Genomic DNA, 25,876 nt, shown 5'->3' with positions numbered 1-25,876 from the left:
CCTACACTTCTGAAGACCGAAGGACATTTTATACATGGAAATGTTCGCGTGATTGTCTGGATTCTGAAGAAGTAAATAGTTGAGCTATGCTATGTATACTTTTCGCTGTGTGCCAATTTAAACAACGACACCCCCCCCTCTCACTCTACCGAGAGGAAGCAACCCTGCCAGGTGATATTAATTAAGTGCTCAGGACTCAGACTCACGGGGTTAGGGAAGGCTCACATGCCTTGTGGACTAGGGTGGTTCACTTTCGCAACATCCTGCGTCCCTACTAACACAGTACGTAAAACTGACGGGACACATTGGTGTAATTGTGGTAATTTTGCGACGTCACCAGCAGCGGACCTAGCTGACACCTAGCTGACACTTGCCTTTTCAGTCGCAAAATAACCAAAATAGCCGTCCTCAAGGACACTGTAAGGGAACGTAGCCGCCACTGCTGCTTAAATCCGTAACTACGATGTAATTAAATAACGTGACAATGTGGTTAGATCACAGTCCCAATCTGACTTTATTGGAAATGTGTCACAGTGGGTCAGAACATTTGTAAATTACTTAGGTTTTAAAATAAATTTTGAAGTCATACAGTTACAGAATTGTAATAATGAGGAGAAATCCTGCATGTCTGTTTTGTGTGTAATTTCTCATTTACAGTTAATATTAACACTAAAGATTTGCAGTCTAGGCCTAATAAAAAGAATGATAAAAAATATGCCTATGAATAAAGTCCTAATTTTGCAACCTAAATGTGAGCAATGAACGCTGAGCAGTGAACGTAGAATGCAAGGCATTGGGCTACTTTCTTAGGTAAAACAATTCCAAGAACTAGACAAACAAGTTACACACTCTGTGCCAGTAGGTGGCGGTATGCACATTAAAGTTTGCGATCCGCCACTAAACCTAGCGAAGGAGAAGAAGAACGGTAAACTTCCGCCCCGTTTCAAACAGAAGTGATTGAGAAAGACCAACACGCTGTCTCCCCGCGACAACACAGATGTAAGTATCTAAATTTCAATGTATACATTAGTATGTATACATACATACTATGTATTTTGGTATCGTCCCAGATAAAACACCAACGTTATGTGCAAGCTACCCTTTTGTAATGATTATCTATATGCAGATGCTTTCCAATGTTGGCTAACTAGCTAGCCAGCTAACGTGATTAGCCTTTTTCGGGCATGGTGGAGTCTTGAGAAGAAGACTCGCGCGAGCTCCTGCACGTTCGTACTGTTTCATCGCTTGGAATAAAATGTGATAATTAGCTTACTCATTGATTTCGCATTAACCCACGACACCGTTAGTATGTGTTTGTTTTTAGGCATTCATTTTTCCGAAGTTAACGTTAACAATACTAGAAGCCCCAACAACGGAGCTAGGCTAGCTAGCAGGATTTGTTATAGCAGCCATCTTGGCTCATTTGGTTACAGCAGCCATCCTGGTGGATTTCATGTTACTCTTAACTGTTGAAATGGTTGCTCATTCTGTCAAACGGGTAAAGAATTGTGTACTACGTTTTCACTCACATACAAATCCAAATTTTGCATAATAGGTACTCATGATGTGGACTACTAATAGAGGCGCTAAGACGGCCCCAGGCGTGGCCAGGGGCAGTCCTGGGACAGCACCACAGGCTCTGTGAGTCTTGTTCAGTTGAATGCCCTCATGAGTATTAACAGAAGAGCACCATATACATATGCACACATACACTCTAACATGTCGCTCTCTCCTCAGCTCAGCCCAATGGTCTCTGATGGTTCTGTCTGGCCAGCCCTTAGGTGGAGAAACACCTGATCATCAATATAGGCAGGCACACGTAAGTACAAATGCACATACGTTTCCATAGACGGGATAAACAAAAGGGAATATTGATATTGAGTTAATGTTAGCGGTAGACACGTGAGATTCATAAGACGCATCACTGACGCCAGTGACGCCACAATATCAGGGAAATTGAGCAATTGCTTCCCTGTAGTGCAAACTTGCAAGATTCACTCAGTTATTAACCCTTCTTGCCTTTTTTGTTGTTGGTTTTCTCTCTCCTCCTTCCTCTCTGTGCAGTTCTCCTGTGTGCTGAGCCGCTATCTCATGTATTGCCACTGCTGACAGGGTAGAGCTCAGCCCCATGCAGAAGTGAGTGATGAGAGGGAAGATCATTTTCCCGTTTTTTTCCCCCTCCAGTTCTAGGAACCGTCTCAAGAATGTGTTCCCCACTTTTATGCCTTTAAATCAGGGTTGCAGTATTCCAGGTGTGTGGCCATGGCCATGAACACCAGTAGAGGAGGGAACCAAGTGTCTCATTCTCTCTCCACAGTTGTGTGGTTGTAACCCCCCACTAGCTACATATTCATTCAATCTTTATTTAACCTCGTGAATCAATTGAGAGTAAGCTCTCATTTACAATGACGTATAATCACTCTATATTTGAACTTGTACTACAGGTGAGATAATACTTTTTAATGGTCTCTCTCATTCGCTCTCCTAGCTGTGATGTTAGAGTTGTGCAAGACTTGGGTGTTCTCCTGCTCTGAGTGCCCATTCTCCTATACCTCCCAGATCTACCTCCACAAGCACATCAAGAGGAGCCATGACAACCTCTGTCTGCTGAGGAACACACAGAGCATTATGAAGTAGCCAGTGCCTTGGCGAAGGTGTTTGAGCAGCAGTCATCAATGGATTAACTCCCAAGACACAAGGAAGAGACAGCGCAACACACGCTATGACTCCAGTGACGAAGGTAATATAATAAAGTGCATTCAACAGTCCCAAAAGAGTACTACTTGAGTTGACTAATCTGAGCTAATTTACCTCTACTATATGTTCCAGTGCCCAGGCAGCCGGTCGGCAGAACTCAGACCAGACCAGCTATGCCAGGTGCCAGAGCCGGAAGGCCTGCTCTGCCAGTTATCAATGCAGGTATCCATGCATGTTTGTGTTGGTGAAATGTCTATGCATATTTGCACACTTAGTTAACTCAGGACTTTCGGAAGACTCATGTACTCAGTTCACTAATTCGCTCATCTCACATCTCACTACTCGGCAGTAGATGTTCATCGCCCGGGTCCTTTGAGCCAAGGCGCTGTGAGCCCAGGCCCTTCAGCCCTTCAGACGTCCAGGCACGAGCAGCATGCATCAGCGATTAGCACCCCGGCCAGACCAGGTCAGGGTCTGACATGTCTCATGTCGAGTTGATTCTTCCCCTTATGCCAGAATCACTATGCCGCCAGCACCATAGTTTCCTGCTCATCCCTTTATCCTCTGGTTTTCAGGTTGTTCTCTGATGCCATCGCCTGTGAGACCAACAGCTCCAGCAGTGTTGCCATCAAGCTCTGCAGATGCTGGTATGCTGAATTTTGTGAACTACTTCATGCTGCATGTAGGGGTATACTTTGAGCTGAATATCCATTATGGGACCGTACAATTACTTATAGCCACATCTGTGTTTAATATCCAGACTTCCAGAGGATGATGTGTCAGCAGTTCTCCAGCGTCATGCAGAGTCTGAGGGAGATGGCACAGACAATGATGAGACTGGAGCAGAGGCTGGAGCAGAGACTGTCCGGCGAGTCTGCAGACAGCTATCGGGGAGCAGTACTGGATGACCTGCACCCTGCTAAAACGGAGGAGGAGCTGCTGGTCTTGGAGGAGCAGCTGAAGGACAAGGATCATCAAAGGAAGATGGTGAGTAACTTCAGGGCAGAACTTTGTTCCTTATTTTTGCAGGGAAGTGTTAAGGAAATGTAAAAGTAAATGATTGTCTTTATGTTTTGCAGACACGATATCTGAGCTTCATGCCATGTGCATTGAAACCATTCCCTTTTTGGTTAAAAGGTGCAGTTATGGCCTGTAAGCCAAGCACCACTGTGACGGAGGTGTCTGCCCAGCTGCAGGAGATGCTGAAACATGCCCCTGCTCGATTCAAAAAGGTATGTGATGTCAGGCAGTTAATTTTCTCGTATCCAGTGACATGGCACGCTTCCAATGAACGTATGCGACTTGCTTTTACAGCCATTTCATTATGTCCTTAGGCATCTGCTCCAGCCCAGCTGACCTCCCCAGCCCAGCCCCTGACCGCAGCTCCAGCCCTGACCACAGTGGAGTATTCAGATGAGGATGACCTCTTCTGCCCAGACCCTCGATTCAGATGTGGGACCCCCAGCCCGTCTCCCTAAACCTGCCTTTCCAGCCTGCAAGGATGGATGCCTTTTTTGTAAATAGTTTTTGTAAATTTTAACCTTTTTTTTGTGGGATACAAAGGTCTGTTCCCGGTCTGCCTGCCACAGAATGCGCACTGTTTCATTTTTGTTTTTAGAACTTTTGCAATTGTCAGATAATGGGTTGCTAGCCAGAGCTTGTACATGCTTTTTTTTTGCTTTTCTGGCTATGCGTAATGTGACAGACCGTAAAACTCATCCTTGTAAATATGTATACTTTTAATTAGTAATGTACTTTGTGTAATAAAATGTTCTAAACTGTTAATGGTGTTCAGTCTTATATTGGTTTGTATAATGCTTGCTGCTATATCCCCATATAGCATTAATTCGTTTTTGTACTGGTAAATGCTAAATATAGCCAGTGGTACTGCAAATGCTAAATATAGCCAGTGGTCAGTAAGTGACCATATTTGCACCGTGCGAAAAAGACGTGCAGACCAAGTCATATAAATACCTGTAAATCTAGTGTCAGCCAGGTGAGTTTATGACGGAGGTTCCTGCCCACGTTTTTTGCACGCGGCCGCACCGTATTTGCACCGTGCGAAAAAGACGTGCAGACCAAGTCATATAAATACCTGTAAATCTAGTGTGAGCCAGGTGAGTTTATGACGGAGGTTCCTGCCCACGTGATCACGTGCGTTCTTTGCACGCGGCCGCAACTTCGGAATGACGTGTCGTTCTTACGTAGCGTCTACTAAACGGCAGATCTCGCGTTTCCGTAAATGGCCGCGTAATTTCCGCACGCGGCGCACACGAATCGTCACCTATAGCGGCCGTATGTCGAACGTTCGCGCAACCTGCGTGTGTTAGTAGGGGTAGCACAGTGGTTAGCGTGTCGGCCTTGCAAGCAGCAGGTACAGAGATCGAATCCTGTTCAACCATGTCTGGCTTTTGACATGTTTTGCTTGTTGTCTTTGATGCGCTGGTCGTGCGTCCCGCTTGGCCCCCACATCGCTGCTTGCAGCTATATTTATTATTATTATTTATTCTTCTGCCATTGGAGTCTATGGCAGCCCATAGAACCGTATGGTAAAAAGTTGGGAAAATTGGCACACTCATTCATGACAGTCCCCAAAGTCTTCTCACCAAGACCCATGTCCACAGCTTGAACGCTCTAGCGCCACCAACGTGTCAAAGTTGGAGGTGCATTTGTGCATGCAACTTTTGACCTGTAAGCCTGATTTTCAAAAACGAGGCAGCGTTGGATTCCTTCGCTCAAGCCAAGTTCAACGCACCCTATGACATCATTTTCCACCATATTGGATTTCCCGCCATATTGGATTTAGTGTAAAACACTCAAAATGTATCTCCTCCTAGGTTTTTTCACCAATCTGCACCACACGCAGTATGCACAATCTATAGACCGATGTCCACAAAAGTCTTACAGGGATTTTTGATTGTCCATTGCGTTCCCTCGTGACAGCCAATCAAAATTGGCCGAAAAGCTGCAAAACAGGAACTGGGGTCATATCTCAGTAATGTTTTAATCTATCAAAACCACATTTGGCACACTCATCCGGGACACACCCATGACATCTGTCACCAAGCCTTACGTTGACATCTCGTGCACTCTAGCGCCACCAGCGTGTCAAAGTTGGAGTTGCGTTTATGCCAGTAACTTTTGAACTGTATGTCCAATCTTCAAAATGATGGTAGCATTGGATTCCCTGGCTCATGCCGAGTTCAAAACACCCTATGGTTTCATTATTACTTCATTTGTTTGATTGCAGAATGAAAGGAACACTTTTTGTCCTCTGCACAATTTCACCAGTTTCAGAGGTTTTTGGAAAAAGTCACACATTTTCTAAACTGCCATCCCTCTTCTAATTCTCACAGCTCATACACATTTTATATATCAAAACGTTCACACGACTCTTGGGATTCATAAAATCAGAAAAGCTAAGCTCTTCGATGTATATTTTTCACTCTGGGACAGTTTGAATAATGACTCCCCCCCCTCCATTGAAATCAATGGAGCCACGCTCTAGAAAATCTCTCTTCGCTCTAGAATCTCTAACTGTTTCTAACTCTTCACCTCTCCTACACTTCTGAAGACCGAAGGACATTTTATACATGGAAATGTTCGCGTGATTGTCTGGATTCTGAAGAAGTAAATAGTTGAGCTATGCTATGTATACTTTTCGCTGTGTGCCAATTTAAACAACGACACCCCCCCCTCTCACTCTACCGAGAGGAAGCAACCCTGCCAGGTGATATTAATTAAGTGCTCAGGACTCAGACTCACGGGGTTAGGGAAGGCTCACATGCCTTGTGGACTAGGGTGGCTCACTTTCGCAACATCCTGCGTGGCACAGTGGTTAGCGTGTCGGCCTTGCAAGCAGCAGGTACAGAGATCGAATCCTGTTCAACCATGTCTGGCTTTTGACATGTTTTGCTTGTTGTCTTTGATGCGCTGGTCGTGCGTCCCGCTTGGCCCCCACATCGCTGCTTGCAGCTATATTTTATTATTGGGGGCCAAGCAGCGAAGCGCTAAGCGCTGGCACCCATTGTTCTTGTACCTTTTCTTATTATTATTATTATTTATTCTTCTGCCATTGGAGTCTATGGCAGCCCATAGAACCGTATGGTAAAAAGTTGGGAAAATTGGCACACTCATTCATGACAGTCCCCAAAGTCTTCTCACCAAGACCCATGTCCACAGCTTGAACGCTCTAGCGCCACCAACGTGTCAAAGTTGGAGGTGCATTTGTGCATGCAACTTTTGACCTGTAAGCCTGATTTTCAAAAACGAGGCAGCGTTGGATTCCTTCGCTCAAGCCAAGTTCAACGCACACTATGACATCATTTTCCACCATATTGGATTTCCCGCCATATTGGATTTAGTGTAAAACACTCAAAATGTATCTCCTCCTAGGTTTTTTCACCATTCTGCACCACACGCAGTATGCACAATCTATAGACCGATGTCCACAAAAGTCTTACAGGGATTTTTGATTGTCCATTGCGTTCCCTCGTGACAGCCAATCAAAATTGGCCGAAAAGCTGCAAAACAGGAACTGGGGTCATATCTCAGTAATGTTTTAATCTATCAAAACCACATTTGGCACACTCATCCGGGACACACCCATGACATCTGTCACCAAGCCTTACGTTGACATCTCGTGCACTCTAGCACCACCAGCGTGTCAAAGTTGGAGTTGCGTTTATGCCAGTAACTTTTGAACTGTATGTCCAATCTTCAAAATGATGGTAGCAATGGATTCCCTGGCTCATGCCGAGTTCAAAACACCCCATGGTTTCATTATTACTTCATTTGTTTGATTGCAGAATGAAAGGAACACTTTTTGTCCTCTGCACAATTTCACCAGTTTCAGAGGTTTTTGGAAAAAGTCACACATTTTCTAAACTGCCATCCCTCTTCTAATTCTCACAGCTCATACACATTTTATATATCAAAACGTTCACACGACTCTTGGGATTCATAAAATCAAAAAAGCTAAGCTCTTCGATGTATATTTTTCACTCTGTGACAGTTCGAATAATGACTCCCCCCCCTCCATTGAAATCAATGGAGCCACGCTCTAGAAAATCTCTCTTCGCTCTAGAATCTCTAACTGTTTCTAACTCTTCACCTCTCCTACACGTCTGAAGACCGAAGGACATTTTATACATGGAAATGTTCGCGTGATTGTCTGGATTCTGAAGAAGTAAATAGTTGAGCTATGCTATGTATACTTTTCGCTGTGTGCCAATTTAAACAATGACACCCCCCCCTCTCACTCTACCGAGAGAAAGCAACCCTGCCAGGTGACATTAATTAAGTGCTCAGGACTCAGACTCACGGGGTTAGGGAAGGCTCACATGCCTTGTGGACTAGGGTGATTCACCCTCGCAACATCCTGCGTAGCACAGTGGTTAGCATGTCGGCTTTGCAAGCAGCAGGTACAGAGATCGAATCCTGTTCAACCATGTCTGACTTTTGACATGTTTTGCTTGTTGTCTTTGATGCGCTGGTCGTGCGTCCCGCTTGGCCCCCACATCGCTGCTTGCAGCTATATTTATTATTTATTATTCTTCTGCCATTGGAGTCTATGGCAGCCCATAGAACCGTATGGTAAAAAGTTGGGAAAATTGGCACACTCATTCATGACAGTCCCCAAAGTCTTCTCACCAAGACCCATGTCCACAGCTTGAACGCTCTAGCGCCACCAACGTGTCAAAGTTGGAGGTGCATTTGTGCATGCAACTTTTGACCTGTAAGCCTGATTTTCAAAAATGAGGTACCGTTGGAATCCCTCGCTCATGCCGAGTTCATCGCATCCTATGACATCATTTTCCACCATATTGGATTTCCCGCCATATTGGATTTAGTGTAAAACACTCAAAATGTATCTCCTCCTAGGTTTTTTCACCATTCTGCACCACACGCAGTATGCACAATCTATAGACCGATGTCCACAAAAGTCTTACAGGGATTTTTGATTGTCCATTGCGTTCCCTCGTGACAGCCAATCAAAATTGTCCGAAAAGCTGCAAAACAGGAACTGGGGTCATATCTCAGTAATGTTTTAATCTATCAAAACCACATTTGGCACACTCATCCGGGACATACCCATGACATCTGTCACCAAGCCTCATGTTGACATCTCGTGCACTCTAGCGCCACCAGCGTGTCAAAGTTGGAGTTGCGTTTATGCCAGTAACTTTTGAACTGTATGTCCAATCTTCAAAATGATGGTAGCAATGGATTCCCTGGCTCATGCCGAGTTCAAAACACCCCATGGTTTCATTATTACTTCATTTGTTTGATTGCAGAATGAAAGAAACACTTTTTGTCCTCTGCACAATTTCACCAGTTTCAGAGGTTTTTGGAAAAAGTCACACATTTTCTAAACTGCCATCCCTCTTCTAATTCTCACAGCTCATACACATTTTATATATCAAAACGTTCACACGACTCTTGGGATTCATAAAATCAAAAAAGCTAAGCTCTTCGATGTATATTTTTCACTCTGGGACAGTTCGAATAATGACTCCCCCCCCTCCATTGAAATCAATGGAGCCACGCTCTAGAAAATCTCTCTTCGCTCTAGAATCTCTAACTGTTTCTAACTCTTCACCTCTCCTACACTTCTGAAGACCGAAGGACATTTTATACATGGAAATGTTCGCGTGATTGTCTGGATTCTGAAGAAGTAAATAGTTGAGCTATGCTATGTATACTTTTCGCTGTGTGCCAATTTAAACAACGACACCCCCCCCTCTCACTCTACCGAGAGGAAGCAACCCTGCCAGGTGATATTAATTAAGTGCTCAGGACTCAGACTCACGGGGTTAGGGAAGGCTCACATGCCTTGTGGACTAGGGTGGTTCACTTTCGCAACATCCTGCGTAGCACAGTGGTTAGCGTGTCGGCCTTGCAAGCAGCAGGTACAGAGATCGAATCCTGTTCAACCATGTCTGGCTTTTGACATGTTTTGCTTGTTGTCTTTGATGCGCTGGTCGTGCGTCCCGCTTGGCCCCCACATCGCTGCTTGCAGCTATATTTATTATTATTATTATTCTTCTGCCATGGGAGTCTATGGCAGCCCATAGAACCGTATGGTAAAAAGTTGTGAAAATTGGTACACTTATTCATGACAGTCCCCTGAGTCTTTTCACCAAGACCCATGTACACAGCTCGAACTCTCTAGCGCCACCAACATGTCAAAGTTGGAGGTGCATTTGTGCACACAACTTTTGACCTGTAAGCCCGATTTTCAAAAACGAGGTACCGTTGGATTCCTTGGCTCAAGCTGAGTTCAACGCACCCTATGACATCATTTTCCGCCATATTGGATTTCCCGCCATCTTGAATTTTTTGAAAAACACTTCAAATGTATCTCCTCCTAGGAATTTCGACCAATCTGCACGAAACTCGGTAGGCACATTCTCTAGACCAATGTCCACATAGGATGTTCAGGGATTTTCGATTCTCGAAAGCGTTCGCCCGCTACAGCCAATCGAATTTGGCGTCCAAGCCGCCAAACAGGAAGTGTGGTTATATCTCAGCAAATTGTTAATGTATTAAAGCCACATTTGGCACACTCATCGGGGACAGTCCCATGACCTCTGGCAGCAAGTGGCATTGCGACAGCTCAAACCCTCTAGCGCCACCACCATGTCAAAGTTGGAAGTGCGTTAATGCACACAACTTTTGACCTGTGTAACCGATTTTAAAAAATGAGGTACCGTTGGAATCCCTCGCTCATGCCGAGTTCATCGCATCCTATGATGTCATTTTCCACCAATTGGATTTCCCGCCATTTTGTATTTTGTGTAAAACACTTAAAATGTATCTTCTCCTAAGGATTTTCACCAATCTACATGAAACTGGCTGTACACATTCTTTAAACCAATGTCCACAAAACTCCTAGAGGGATTTTCGATTGTCGAAGGTGTTCGCTCGCTACAGCCAATCGAATTTGGCGTCCAAGCCGCCAAACAGGAAGTGTGGTCAAATCTCAGTAAGGTTTTGATGTATCATAACCACATTAGGCACACTCATCGTGGACGGTCCCGAGACCCCTGTCACCAAGTCTATGTCGACACCTCAAAGTCTCTAGCGCCACCAACCTGTCAAAGTTGGAAGTGCGTATATTCTGAACCGTACGCCCGATTTTCAAAACTGCGGTAGCGATTTGAATAGACTCCTATGACGTGTTTCGCTTGTTGTCTTTGATGCGCTGGTCGCATGTCCTGCTTGGCCCCCACATTGCTGCTTGTTAGGGGCCAAGCACGCAGTGCGAAGCCCCTATTGTTATTGATGGTATTATTATTATTAGGGGCCAAGCACAAAGTGCGAAGCCCCTATTGTTATTGATGGTATTATTATTATTAGGGGCCAAGCCCCGAAGGGGCGAAGACCCTATTGTAATTGATGGTATTATTAGGGGCCAAGCACGCAGTGCGAAGCCCCTATTGTTATTGATGGTATTATTCTTCTGCCATTGAAGTCAATGGCAGCCTATAGAACGGAGTGGTAACTTTTTACCAAAATTTGCATGATGGTAGAGGATGATGTGCTGAGTCCATGGAGCACGACCCAGATCGATTAGCCAATAGGGGGCGCTATAGCAGCCGACTGAAGTTGCGAACTTTGAACAGGCATATCTCAGGCCCCGTTTGACCTACAGACATGACACTTTGCACACATATGTCTCTCCTCATGATGAACAAATTTGCCTCAAGGACCCATAACTTCCGGTTATATAGATTTTCCGCCATCTTGAATTTTTTGAAAAACACTTCAAATGTATCTCCTCCTACGAATTTTGACCAATCTGCACGAAACTCGGTAAGCACATTCTCTAGACCAATGTCCACATAGGATGTTCAGGGATTTTCAATTTTCGAAAGGGTTCGCCCGCTACAGCCAATCAAATTTGGTGTCCAAGCCGCCAAACAGGAAGTGTGGTCATATCTCAGAAAATTGTTAATGTATTAAAGCCACATTTGGCACACTCATCGGGGACAGTCCCATGACCTCTGGCAGCAAGTGACATATTGACAGCTCAAACCCTCTAGCGCCACCACCATGTCAAAGTTGGAAGTGCGTTAATGCACACAACTTTTGACCTGTGTAACCGATTTTGAAAAATGAGGTACCGTTGGAATCCCTCGCTCATGCCGAGTTCATCGCATCCTATGATGTCATTTTCCACCAATTGGATTTCCCGCCATTTTGTATTTTGTGTAAAACACTTAAAATGTATCTTCTCCTAAGGATTTTCACCAATCTGCATGAAACTGGCTGTACACATTCTTTAGACTAATGTCCACAAAACTCCTAGAGGGATTTTCGATTGTCGAAGGTGTTCGCTCGCTACAGCCAATCGAATTTGGCGTCCAAGCCGCCAAACAGGAAGTGTGGTCAAATCTCAGTAAGGTTTTGATGTATCATAACCACATTAGGCACACTCATCGTGGACGGTCCCGAGACCCCTGTCACCAAGTCTATGTCGACACCTCAAAGTCTCTAGCGCCACCAACCTGTCAAAGTTGGAAGTGCGTATATTCTGAACCGTACGCCCGATTTTCAAAACTGCGGTAGCGATTTGAATAGACTCCTATGACGTGTTTCACTTGTTGTCTTTGATGCGCTTGTCGCATGTCCTGCTTGGCCCCCACATTGCTGCTTGCAGCTATATTTATTGGGGGCCAAGCAGCGAAGCGCTAAGCGCTGGCACCCATTGTTCTTGTACCTTTTCTTATTATTATTATTATTATTCTTCTGCCATTGGAGTCTATGGCAGCCCATAGAACCGTATGGTAAAAAGTTGTGAAAATTGGCACACTCATTCATGACAGTCCCCAAAGTCTTCTCACCAAGACCCATGTCCACAGCTTGAACGCTCTAGCGCCACCAACGTGTCAAAGTTGGAGGTGCATTTGTGCATGCAACTTTTGACCTGTAAGCCTGATTTTCAAAAACGAGGCAGCGTTGGATTCCTTCGCTCAAGCCAAGTTCAACGCACCCTATGACATCATTTTCCACAATATTGGATTTCCCGCCATATTGGATTTAGTGTAAAACACTCAAAATGTATCTCCTCCTAGGTTTTTTCACCAATCTGCACCACACGCAGTATGCACAATCTATAGACCGATGTCCACAAAAGTCTTACAGGGATTTTTGATTGTCCATTGCGTTCCCTCGTGACAGCCAATCAAAATTGGCCGAAAAGCTGCAAAACAGGAACTGGGGTCATATCTCAGTAATGTTTTAATCTATCAAAACCACATTTGGCACACTCATCCGGGACACACCCATGCCATCTGTCACCAAGCCTTACGTTGACATCTCGTGCACTCTAGCGCCACCAGCGTGTCAAAGTTGGAGTTGCGTTTATGCCAGTAACTTTTGAACTGTATGTCCAATCTTCAAAATGACGGTAGCAATGGATTCCCTGGCTCATGCCGAGTTCAAAACACCCCATGGTTTCATTATTACTTCATTTGTTTGATTGCAGAATGAAAGAAACACTTTTTGTCCTCTGCACAATTTCACCAGTTTCAGAGGTTTTTGGAAAAAGTCACACATTTTCTAAACTGCCATCCCTCTTCTAATTCTCACAGCTCATACACATTTTATATATCAAAACGTTCACACGACTCTTGGGATTCATAAAATCAAAAAAGCTAAGCTTTTCGATGTATATTTTTCACTCTGGGACAGTTCGAATAATGACTCCCCCCCCCTATTGAAATCAATGGAGCCACGCTCTAGAAAATCTCTCTTCGCTCTAGAATCTCTAACTGTTTCTAACTCTTCACCTCTCCTACACTTCTGAAGACCGAAGGACATTTTATACATGGAAATGTTCGCGTGATTGTCTGGATTCTGAAGAAGTAAATAGTTGAGCTATGCTATGTATACTTTTCGCTGTGTGCCAATTTAAACAACGACACCCCCCCCTCTCACTCTACCAAGAGGAAGCAACCCTGCCAGGTGATATTAATTAAGTGCTCAGGACTCAGACTCACGGGGTTAGGGAATGCTCACATGCCTTGTGGACTAGGGTAGTTCACTTTCGCAACATCCTGCCTAGCACAGTGGTTAGCGTGTAGGCCTTGCAAGCAGCAGGTACAGAGATCGAATCCTGTTCAACCATGTCTGGCTTTTGACATGTTTTGCTTGTTGTCTTTGATGCGCTGGTCGTGCGTCCCGCTTGGCCCCCACATCGCTGCTTGCAGCTATATTTGGGGGCCAAGCAGCGAAGCGCTAAGCGCTGGCACCCATTGTTCTTGTACCTTTTCTTATTATTATTATTATTATTCTTCTGCCATTGGAGTCTATGGCAGCCCATAGAACCGTATGGTAAAAAGTTGTGAAAATTGGCACACTCATTCATGACAGTCCCCAAAGTCTTCTCACCAAGACCCATGTCCACAGCTTGAACGCTCTAGCGCCACCAACGTGTCAAAGTTGGAGGTGCATTTGTGCATGCAACTTTTGACCTGTAAGCCTGATTTTCAAAAACGAGGCAGCGTTGGATTCCTTCGCTCAAGCCAAGTTCAACGCACCCTATGACATCATTTTCCACAATATTGGATTTCCCGCCATATTGGATTTAGTGTAAAACACTCAAAATGTATCTCCTCCTAGGTTTTTTCACCAATCTGCACCACACGCAGTATGCACAATCTATAGACCGATGTCCACAAAAGTCTTACAGGGATTTTTGATTGTCCATTGCGTTCCCTCGTGACAGCCAATCAAAATTGGCCGAAAAGCTGCAAAACAGGAACTGGGGTCATATCTCAGTAATGTTTTAATCTATCAAAACCACATTTAGCACACTCATCCGGGACACACCCATGCCATCTGTCACCAAGCCTTACGTTGACATCTCGTGCACTCTAGCGCCACCAGCGTGTCAAAGTTGGAGTTGCGTTTATGCCAGTAACTTTTGAACTGTATGTCCAATCTTCAAAATGATGGTAGCAATGGATTCCCTGGCTCATGCCGAGTTCAAAACACCCCATGGTTTCATTATTACTTCATTTGTTTGATTGCAGAATGAAAGAAACACTTTTTGTCCTCTGCACAATTTCACCAGTTTCAGAGGTTTTTGGAAAAAGTCACACATTTTCTAAACTGCCATCCCTCTTCTAATTCTCACAGCTCATACACATTTTATATATCAAAACGTTCACACGACTCTTGGGATTCATAAAATCAAAAAAGCTAAGCTTTTCGATGTATATTTTTCACTCTGGGACAGTTCGAATAATGACTCCCCCCCCCTATTGAAATCAATGGAGCCACGCTCTAGAAAATCTCTCTTCGCTCTAGAATCTCTAACTGTTTCTAACTCTTCACCTCTCCTACACTTCTGAAGACCGAAGGACATTTTATACATGGAAATGTTCGCGTGATTGTCTGGATTCTGAAGAAGTAAATAGTTGAGCTATGCTATGTATACTTTTCGCTGTGTGCCAATTTAAACAACGACACCCCCCCCTCTCACTCTACCAAGAGGAAGCAACCCTGCCAGGTGATATTAATTAAGTGCTCAGGACTCAGACTCACGGGGTTAGGGAATGCTCACATGCCTTGTGGACTAGGGTAGTTCACTTTCGCAACATCCTGCCTAGCACAGTGGTTAGCGTGTAGGCCTTGCAAGCAGCAGGTACAGAGATCGAATCCTGTTCAACCATGTCTGGCTTTTGACATGTTTTGCTTGTTGTCTTTGATGCGCTGGTCGTGCGTCCCGCTTGGCCCCCACATCGCTGCTTGCAGCTATATTTATTATTATTCTTCTTCTTCTGCCATTGAAGTCAATGGCAGCCTATAGAACGGAGTGGTAACTTTTTACCAAAATTTGCATGATGGTAGAGGATGATGTGCTGAGTCCATGGAGCACGACCCAGATCGATTAGCCAATAGGGGGCGCTATAGCAGCCGACTGAAGTTGCGAACTTTGAACAGGCATATCTCAGGCCCCGTTTGACCTACAGACATGACACTTTGCACACATATGTCTCTCCTCATGATGAACAAATTTGCCTCAAGGACCCATAACTTCCGGTTATATAGATTTTCCGCCATCTTGAATTTTTTGAAAAACACTTCAAATGTATCTCCTCCTAGGAATTTTAACCAATCTGCACGAAACTCGGTAGGCACATTCTCTAGACCAATGTCCACATAGGATGTTCAGGGATTTTCAATTTTCGAAAGGGTTCGCCCGCTACAGCCAATCAAATTTGGTGTCCAAGCCGCCAAACAGGAAGTGTGGTCATATCTCAGAAAATTGTTAATGTATTAAAGCCACATTTAACACACTCATCGGGGACAGTCCCATGACCTCTGGCAGCAAGTGGCATTGCGACAGCTCAAACCCTCTAGCGCCACCACCATGTCAAAGTTGGAAGTGCGTTAATGCACACAACTTTTGACCTGTGTAACCGATTTTGAAAAATGAGGTACCGTTGGAATCCCTCGCTCATGCCGAGTTCATCGCATCCTATGATGTCATTTTCCACCAATTGGATTTCCCGCCATTTTGTATTTTGTGTAAAACACTTAAAATGTATCTTCTCCTAAGGATTTTCACCAATCTGCATGAAACTGGCTGTACACATTCGTTAGACTAATGTCCACAAAACTCCTAGAGGGATTTTCGATTGTCGAAGGTGTTCGCTCGCTACAGCCAATCGAATTTGGCGTCCAAGCCGCCAAACAGGAAGTGTGGTCAAATCTCAGTAAGGTTTTGATGTATCATAACCACATTAGGCACACTCATCGTGGACGGTCCCGAGACCCCTGTCACCAAGTCTATGTCGATACCTCAAAGTCTCTAGCGCCACCAACCTGTCAAAGTTGGAAGTGCGTACATTCTGAACCGTACGCCCGATTTTCAAAACTGCGGTAGCGATTTGAATAGACTCCTATGATGTGTTTCGCTTGTTGTCTTTTATGCGCTGGTCGCATGTCCTGCTTGGCCCCCACATTGCTGCTTGCAGCTATATTTATTATTATTATTATTCTTTTTTCCGCCATGGGAGTCAATGGCAGCCTATAGAACGGAGTGGTAACTTTTTACCAAAATTTGCATGATGGTAGAGGATGATGTGCTGAGTCCATGGAGCACGACCCAGATCGATTAGCCAATAGGGGGCGCTATAGCAGCCGACTGAAGTTGCGAACTTTGAACAGGCATATCTCAGGCCCCGTTTGACCTACAGACATGACACTTTGCACACATATGTCTCTCCTCATGATGAACAAATTTGCCTCAAGGACCCATAACTTCCGGTTATATAGATTTTCCGCCATCTTGAATTTTTGAAAAACACTTCAAATGTATCTCCTCCTAGGAATTTTGACCAATCTGCACGAAACTCGGTAGGCACATTCTCTAGACCAATGTCCACATAGGATGTTCAGGGATTTTCAATTTTCGAAAGGGTTCGCCCGCTACAGCCAATCGAATTTGGCGTCCAAGCCGCCAAACAGGAAGTGTGGTCATATCTCAGCAAATTGTTAATGTATTAAAGCCACATTTGGCACACACATCGGGGACAGTCCCATGACCTCTGGCAGCAAGTGGCATTGCGACAGGTCAAACCCTCTAGCGCCACCACCATGTCAAAGTTGGAAGTGCGTTAATGCACACAACTTTTGACCTGTGTAACCGATTTGGAAAAATGAGGTACCGTTGGAATCCCTCGCTCATGCCGAGTTCATCGCATCCTTTGATGTCATTTTCCACCAATTGGATTTCCCGCCATTTTGTATTTTGTGTAAAACACTTAAAATGTATCTACTCCTAAGGATTTTCACCCATCTACATGAAACTGGCTCTACACATTCTTTAGACCAATGTCCACAAAACTCCTAGAGGGATTTTCGATTGTCGAAGGTGTTCGCTCGCTACAGCCAATCGAATTTGGCGTCCAAGCCGCCAAACAGGAAGTGTGGTCAAATCTCAGTAAGGTTTTGATGTATCATAACCACATTAGGCACACTCATCGTGGACGGTCCCGAGACCCCTGTCACCAAGTCTATGTCGACACCTCAAAGTCTCTAGCGCCACCAACCTGTCAAAGTTGGAAGTGCGTATATTCTGAACCGTACGCCCGATTTTCAAAACTGCGGTAGCGATTGGAATAGACTCCTATGACGTGTTTCGCTTGTTGTCTTTGATGCGCTGGTCGCATGTCCTGCTTGGCCCCCACATTGCTGCTTGCAGCTATATTTATTATTGGGGGCCAAGCAGCGAAGCGCTAAGCGCTGGCACCCATTGTTCTTGTACCTTTTCTTATTGGGGGCCAAGCAGCGCAGCTGCGCAGGCACCCATTAAGTTTGTACCGTTTCTCTTTCTTCTTTATTCCTCTGCCATTGTAGTCTATGGCAGCCCATAGAAGCTTATGGTAGAAAGTTATGAAAAATGGCACACTCATTCGGGACAGTGCCCTGACCCTCCTCACCAAGTCTCATGTCCACACCTCACCCTCTCTAGCGCCACCAACGTGTCAAAGTTGGAGGTGCATTTATGCATGCAGCTTTTCTTCAGCAAGTCCAATTTTCAAACTTCAGGTGTCTTTCAATTCCTTGGCTCAAGCCGGATTCAACGCACTCTATGACGTCATTGTGGCCATCTTGGCTTCTCCGCCATTTTGAATGATGTGCAAAACCCTTAAAATGTATCTCCTCCTAGGAACTTTCACCAATTTGCATGAACATCGGTGGATGTCATCTATACACCAATGTCTACAAAGGATGTACAGGGATTTTTGATTATCCATTGTGTTCGCATGTGACAGCCAATCAAAATTGGCAGAAAAGCTGCAAAACAGGAACTGGGGTCATATCTCAGTAATGTTTTAATCTATCAAAACCACATTTGGCACACTCATTCGGGACATACCCATGACATCTGTCACCAAGCCTCATGTTGACATCTCGTGCACTCTAGCGCCACCAGCGTGTCAAAGTTGGAGTTGCGTTTATGCCAGTAACTTTTGAACTGTATGTCCAATCTTCAAAATTATGGTAACAATGGATTCCCTGGCTCATGCTGAGTTCAAAACACCCCATGGTGTCATTATTACTTCATTTGTTTGATTGCAGAATGAAAGGAACACTTTTTGTCTTCTGCACAATTTCCCCAGTTTCACAGTGCTGAAAGGCGCATTTTGGAAAAAGTCACACATTTTCTAAACTGCCATCCCTCTTCCAATTCTCACAGCTCATACACATTTTATATATCAAAACGTTCACACGACTCTTGGGATTCATAAAATCAAAAAGGCTAAGCTCTTCGATGTATATTTTTCACTCTGTGACAGTTCGAATAATGACCCCCCCCCCTCCATTGAAATCAATGGAGCCACACTCTAGAAAATCTCTCTTCGCTCTAGAATCTCTAACTGTTTCTAACTCTTCACCTCTCCTACACTTCTGAAGACCGAAGGACATTTTATACATGGAAATGTTCGCGTGATTGTCTGGATTCTGAAGAAGTAAATAGTTGAGCTATGCTATGTATACTTTTCGCTGTGTGCCAATTTAAACAAAGACACCCCCCCCTCTCACTCTACCGAGAGGAAGCAACCCTACCAGGTGACATTAATTAAGGGCTCAGGACTCACTCTACCAAGAGGAAGCAGAAGCTGACATTATCCACTCAAATCTGCGACGCACTTTGTAAGATCCGTTGTGGCATAGCGGGTAGCGCGTCAGTCTCGCAAGCAGCGAGTTCAGGGTTCGATTCCCGTTCATCCAAAGTGCATTCTTATAATTATTGTAATATGCTGCTGTGGAAGTCAATGGCAGACAACAGAATCATTGTAGGTCGCTCCTGCCAGTTAAAAGTTGTGAAATTTGGCTCACAGACCAGGGACTCGTGTGCCTATTGTTTAGAGTAAGTAATATGTGTGTATTACAAATGTTTGCCATGTGGGGGAGGCATCTTACAGTACGGTACATCATATTCATGGGTTTTGTTGTAGAGACGATTATCCAGACAAGCACATACAGTAGAGACAATCACATAGACAAGCTCATACAGTAAAGATAATCACATAGACAATTGCATACAGTAGAGAAAATCAGACGGAAGCACATACAGTAGACAATCACAGACATACAGTACAGCAGAGAACATAACATACAATAGACACAATTACATAGACACAAGCACATACAGTACAGACAATCACATATAGTACAGTAATGCGCTCCTCTTGTGTAAAATGCAGCAGACGGAACTTGGTTGCGTATTGTTTGCCATGTTCATGGCCGTGTACAAATAGTCAAAGTGGGTAAAGGAAATGCAGTGAGTGGGTGTAGACTTCTGTGGAGTAGGGGAAGGTTTTGAAGATTCAATGGAGTCTAGTTTGTCTGAATGGGAAGGTGCAAGTGAAGAAGTGAAGAACACTGGCCAGACTCCTGTTTACCTTCATTGCTATCAGAAGGTAGGCCGTCTTTCGCTGGTGCAGCAAGAAATTCCACTCTAGGCTCCCATTTTGTAGTGTTCACTGACAACAACATTCTCGCAAACTTACAGGAGGTGAACCTGAGAAGCTTGGAGCAACAGTGGGCAGCCAGACTCTACAACTACCACTTCAACATCAAGTTCCAGCCTGACAAAACCAATGTTAATGCTGATGCCCTATCTCGTGTACCTGTGGATGGAGGAGAGGATGGTGAAGAGGAGGAGATCCTGGCCCTGAAGACTTTTCTCACCGGGGTGGAAAACCCATGCCCAGAAATGCTTAACTCTCCTGTCCAAGTTGACCTAGAAGAAGTGCAGCTGGGCCGAACCCCCTGGAGAATGGAAGGACGCCCAGCAAAAAAGATGACATGATTCGCCACATGCTGTTATCCTTGCAGACAGGGAAACCGCCCAGTGCAACAGAAAGGATCGCCCTGCAACGTGACACTCGGCAGATCCTCAAGGAGAGATAGAGGCTGACTCTGAGGGAGGGAGTCTTGCATCAGTGTGTGAGGGACCCCAACACCGCAAACTCCATCTTTCAGCTGGTCCTCCCTACAGCCTTGAAAGAGAAGGTGTGGCAGAATTTCCACGAACGGGCTGGCCACACGGGTGTGGGAAAGACTTTAGCTCTCATCCGCTGCCCACGAGTGTTGAGTATTAGACCAGCCTACTTTTCTTGTTTTATTGAGCTGAATGATTTTCATAGTTTGCAGTGGTTGAAGTTTACAGTGGTTATAACGTTTGCTGTGTTTACCAAGTCTGCAGTGTAGTTGCAGTCTGACAAACATATCTCTAAAGCCTTCAAAACATCAGTCGTATTTGCTTCATCTTTTGCGTGGTCAGCTTGGCCCCCACAACGCTGCTTGCAGCTTTAATTTATTTATTATTATTATTATTCCTCTGCCATTGTAGTCTATGGCAGCCCATATAAGCTTATGGTAGAAAGTTATGAAAATTGGCACACTCATTTGGGACAGTGCCCTGTCCCTCCTCACCAAGTCTCATGTCCACACCTCACCCTCTCTAGCGCCACCAATGTGTCAAAGTTGGAGGTGCATTTATGCATGCAGCTTTTCTTCAGCAAGTCCAATTTTAAAACTTCAGGTGTCCTTCAATTCCTTGGCTCAAGCCGGATTCAACGCACTCTATGACGTCATTGTGGCTATCTTGGCTTCTCCGCCATTTTGAATGATGTGCAAAACCCTTAAAATGTATCTCCTCCTAGGAACTTTCACCAATTTGCAAAAAAATCGGTGGATGTCATCTATACACCAATGTCTACAAAGAATGTACAGGGATTTTTGATTATCCATTGCGTTCGCTCGTGACAGCCAATCAAAATTGGCAGAAAAGCTGCAAAACAGGAACTGGGGTCATATCTCAGTAATGTTTTAATCTATCAAAACCACATTTGGCACACTCATTCGGGACATACCCATGACATCTGTCACCAAGCCTCATGTTGACATCTTGTGCACTCTAGCGCCACCAGCGTGTCAAAGTTGGAGTTGCGTTTATGCCAGTAACTTTTGAGCTGTATGTCCAATCTTCAAAATTATGGTAGCAATGGATTCCCTGGCTCATGCTGAGTTCAAAACACCCCGTGGTTTCATTATTACTTCATTTGTTTGATTGCAGAATGAAAGGAACACTTTTTGTCTTCTGCACAATTTCACCAGTTTCAGAGTGGTGAAAGGCGCATTTTGGAAAAAGTCACACATTTTCTAAACTGCCATCCCTCTTCCAATTCTCACAGCTCATACACATTTTACATATCAAAACGTTCACACGACTCTTGGGATTAATAAAATCAAAAAAGCTAAGCTCTTCGATGTATATTTTTCACTCTGTGACAGTTCGAATAATGACTCCCCCCCCTCCATTGAAATCAATGGAGCCACGCTCTAGAAAATCTCTCTTCGCTCTAGAATCTCTAACTGTTTCTAACTCTTCACCTCTCCTACACGTCTGAAGACCGAAGGACATTTTATACATGGAAATGTTCGCGTGATTGTCTGGATTCTGAAGAAGTAAATAGTTGAGCTATGCTATGTATACTTTTCACTGTGTGCCAATTTAAACAACGACACCCCCCCCTCTCACTCTACCGAGAGGAAGCAACCCTACCAGGTGATATTAATTAAGTGCTCAGGACTCACTCTACCAAGAGGAAGCAAAAGCTGACATTATCCACTCAAATCTGCGAATTGCGTTCCTGAGATCCGTCGTGGAACAGCGGGTAGCGCATCAGTCTCGCAAGCAGCGAGTTCAGGGTTCGATTCCCGTTCATCCAAAATGCCTTCTTATAATTATTGTAATTATGCTGCTGTGGAAGTCAATGGCAGACAACAGAATCGTTGTCGGTCGCTGCTGCCAGTTCAAAGTTGTGAAATTTGGCTCACAGACCAGGGACTCTTGTGCCTATTGTTCAGAGTAAGTAATATGTGTGACTTTCGAAATTCTCGGAACCATCCTTGACCCTTGTCAAACATGTCGCCACTTCAGTCTAGCCTTGTACTTGCACCATTATGTTTCTACCATTTCTTATTATCATCCTTTTTTTTTTTCTTTCTTTATTATACTCTTCTGCCATTGGAGTCTATGGCAGCCCATAGAACCGTATGGTAGAAAGTTATGAAATTTGGCACACTGATTCGGGACAGTCCCATGACCCCTCTCACCAAGACCCATGTCCTCAGCTCCTACACTCTAGTGCCACCAACATGTCAAAGTTGCCAATGCATTTATGCACGCCACTTTTGAACCGTAAGTCCAATTTTCAAAATCAAGGTGCTATATGATTCCTTGGCTCAAGCCGAGTTAAACAAACCCTATTACGTCTTGCATACTATATTGAATTGTCTGCCATTTTGGATTTAGTGAAAAACACTTAAAATGCTACTCCTCCTACAGATTTTCATTAATCTGCAAAACAAAATAATACACATTATCTGGAGACCAATGTCTACAAAGGAATGATTTGAATTGTTGATATTCCAATGCGTTTGCTTGTGACAGCCAATTGAATTTGGCGACAAAGCCACCAACGGCTGAAATGCCTTGTGGACTAGGGCAATTCTCCTTTGCAAGATCAGGCATAGCACAGTGGATAGGGAGTCGGCCTTGCAAGCAGCAGGTGCAGAGTTCGAATCTCGTTCAACCACATGTCAGATTTTCCTCCAATCTGCATGAAACGTGATAGGCCTACACAATATGTAGACTAATCCTAGTCTACAAAGGTTCAATATGATTTTTTCTAATTTTCCAATGCGTTCGCTTGTGACAGCCAATTGCATTTGGCGACAATGCCGCTAAACAGGAGTTGTATCAGAAATGCTTTAATAGCATTTCATTCAGGGCCCTTGCACCCTCTGGCCTTTCCAGCTGACATTAATTAAGTGCTCAGGACTCAGGCTCAAGTGTGAAGGGGCGGAAGGGTGGTTTGCGCACTCAGATTGGGATTCAGCTAATGTATCAAAACCACATTTGGCACACTGGTTATGGATCCCCTGTCATCAAGTCACATGTTGACAGCTTGAGAATTAGTTACCATTCATGTCTTTTTAATCTAATATATTTTTATACACTTGCCTTATTATATAATAGCCTTGTTCTATTAAAGCTGTAAATGGAATGGCATTCTGCAATCATACACACTATCTCAAACAGAAATACCATTAAAGTTATTAAAGTCAAAATTCCTTTATAAACACAGAAATAACTGTACTTAAACATGACTGTTACAACAGCAACTATATCACACATACATCAATTATACATAGCCTACAGTATAATATCTCTACCCAAGGCCTTCTACAGAAATGCACACTTTTAAAAATGGGCCTCCATAACCTTAAATGAGTAGATGGCTGCCTCTGCTGCTTAGGGGCCTTTGCAAAAGGCCTTTCTATGAGGCCTGTAGTGTTGTGGGTGGGCTTCGGCAAGTCCTGCAACTGGTTGATGGAGTTTGTGGCTGGTGATGGTTGATGAGCATCAGTAATAGCAATAATAATAATAATATTTTATTTGTAAATACACTTTACATTGAACAAACAAAGTGCTACAGGACAAAACATAAAAAAGCTACAGCAGCTTATGTAAAAAAAAAAAAAAACTATGACAAGACAGGCTACACAGGGCTAGAACTAACACAAACAATCTGACACAATCTAACAAAAATCTTTCATAAAATAAGGTGGGTTTTTAGGCCTTTTTAAAAAGCATCCAGAATCTGTGGCGCCCTCAGATGGTCAGGGATAGCATGGGAGCGGCGGAGCAGAAGGCCCGTCTCCCATTTGGAGCTTGGTCCTCGGGGGCTGGAGGAGGTTGGCCTGTCCCACTGCTGGTGAAACTGAATGAAATTCAACAAGCCCCACTACTGGTATGTGCCACACAAGATCAATGCTTCTTTATGACCGGTAAGCTCAGAAAAATTTAAAACAGACTCATTTGGTGATCAATTCAATTAAAACAACTTTATTAGTCCCACTAGGGGCAATTTATTTAGAGCAGCTTGTTGCCCAAAAATCATAAAAACAAATGTTATACAAATGTTACTGTTGGCTGTGTCGTAAACACTTGGAGACAGCTGGCTGTAAGCGACAAGCAGGCCGACTGGAAAAGATGAGCTACCTGCAACAGAGGTCTCTCTAAGAACCTGTTACAGACATGTACAGGGAAGTAATAAGACAAAAGACCAATGCATCTGCACCTTCACACCAGATAAGAATAATTAAAAACAGATTTATTTGTTGATCGACTCACTGTTTTCTGGAGACAGCTAGCTGTGAACAACAGGTAGACTGGAACATGAGCTATGTGAGTGGTTGGGCCAAGAACCTGTTACAGACATGTATAGAAAAATGAGACAAAATGAATGCTTCTTCACAACAGGTAAGCTCAGAATAATTTAAAATAAATGCATTTGTTAATCAACTAATTCACTGTCACCTGGAAACAGCCACGGCTTCTAGTTCTACTTTAACTTATCAATTACCCCCATAATAGGTCTACCTGAGGACTTCTACATAAATGCCCACTGAGAAATTAACTGCCCTCCACAACCCCAAGATAGTATAATTGCCTTTGTTGCAAAAGAGGCCTTTCCATGAGACCTGTAGTGTTGGTGTGGATAGGCTTTGGCAAACCTGGCTGATAGTCCCTATGGGAGGTGATGGCTGATGAACCTGAGAAGACAAGAAATCTTTTATTTGTTTTTGCATTTTGAGAGTGTCTCTCATTGGAAAGTGCATTATAAATATTATGATGAATATTATAGTTATTTACCAGCAGCTTACCAGCTATGAAGAACCAGAGTAGGGGGACGAATGGTACAGCATTTCTCTCTCTCTTTCGTGTCTTTGAAGCTGGTTGGTTATATGACAGTTTCGCATGTCTTTACACAGTCCTTTGCATTTTTATTGAACACTGTGGGTCATTGCTGATTTTTCAGATGAGGTTCCATGCCTTTTTGCTGTTTCTTGCCATTCAGTTGTCTCCAGTAGGGTTTGCCATTTCTGCTGGCGGTGTTCTGATAGGGAGGTCATGAGTCTCTCACCTACTTCGATGGTGCTGTCAGCAAAGGGATCAGATTCGTAGAGCTGTTGGTATTGCTCATATAGTTTGCTGTTGCTGCTTGGAGCATCGAGGCCGGCGATGTATTGGGTGCGGCAGCCTCTTGGGATGTTCTTCCGGGCTGCCTGGTGTACT

The 25,876-nt window shown here is 44.1% G+C and overlaps 1 protein-coding gene across 4 annotated transcripts; it reads left to right on the top strand.

The window, feature by feature from the left end:
* The first annotated feature begins 948 nt into the window (after positions 1-948).
* LOC311310748 (uncharacterized protein) lies at positions 949-4,341 on the top strand. 4 transcript variants are annotated; one of them, XM_084440290.1, is made up of 11 exons: positions 949-999; positions 1,556-1,641; positions 1,738-1,819; positions 2,065-2,136; positions 2,560-2,740; positions 2,830-2,919; positions 3,047-3,163; positions 3,273-3,344; positions 3,458-3,684; positions 3,777-3,929; positions 4,032-4,341. In XM_084440290.1, the coding sequence occupies exons 6-11, from the start codon at positions 2,871-2,873 to the stop codon at positions 4,173-4,175; spliced, it is 762 nt and encodes a 253-aa protein (XP_084296416.1). In that variant the 5' UTR covers positions 949-999; positions 1,556-1,641; positions 1,738-1,819; positions 2,065-2,136; positions 2,560-2,740; positions 2,830-2,870; the 3' UTR covers positions 4,176-4,341. The 4 variants fall into 4 exon arrangements, with proteins under 4 accessions (XP_084296416.1, XP_084296415.1, XP_084296418.1 ...); XM_084440289.1 differs by having other exon boundaries at positions 968-1,641; XM_084440292.1 differs by having other exon boundaries at positions 968-1,819; positions 3,050-3,163.
* Positions 4,342-25,876: the final 21,535 nt, after the last annotated feature.

The sequence above is a fragment of the Borostomias antarcticus genome, assembly GCF_949987555.1.
Source record: "Borostomias antarcticus genome assembly, chromosome: 6".
NCBI classification, from domain to species: domain Eukaryota; kingdom Metazoa; phylum Chordata; class Actinopteri; order Stomiiformes; family Stomiidae; genus Borostomias; species Borostomias antarcticus.
The sequence above is the reverse complement of the archived record's forward strand: the minus strand, read 5'-3'. Positions and strand labels throughout refer to the sequence as shown.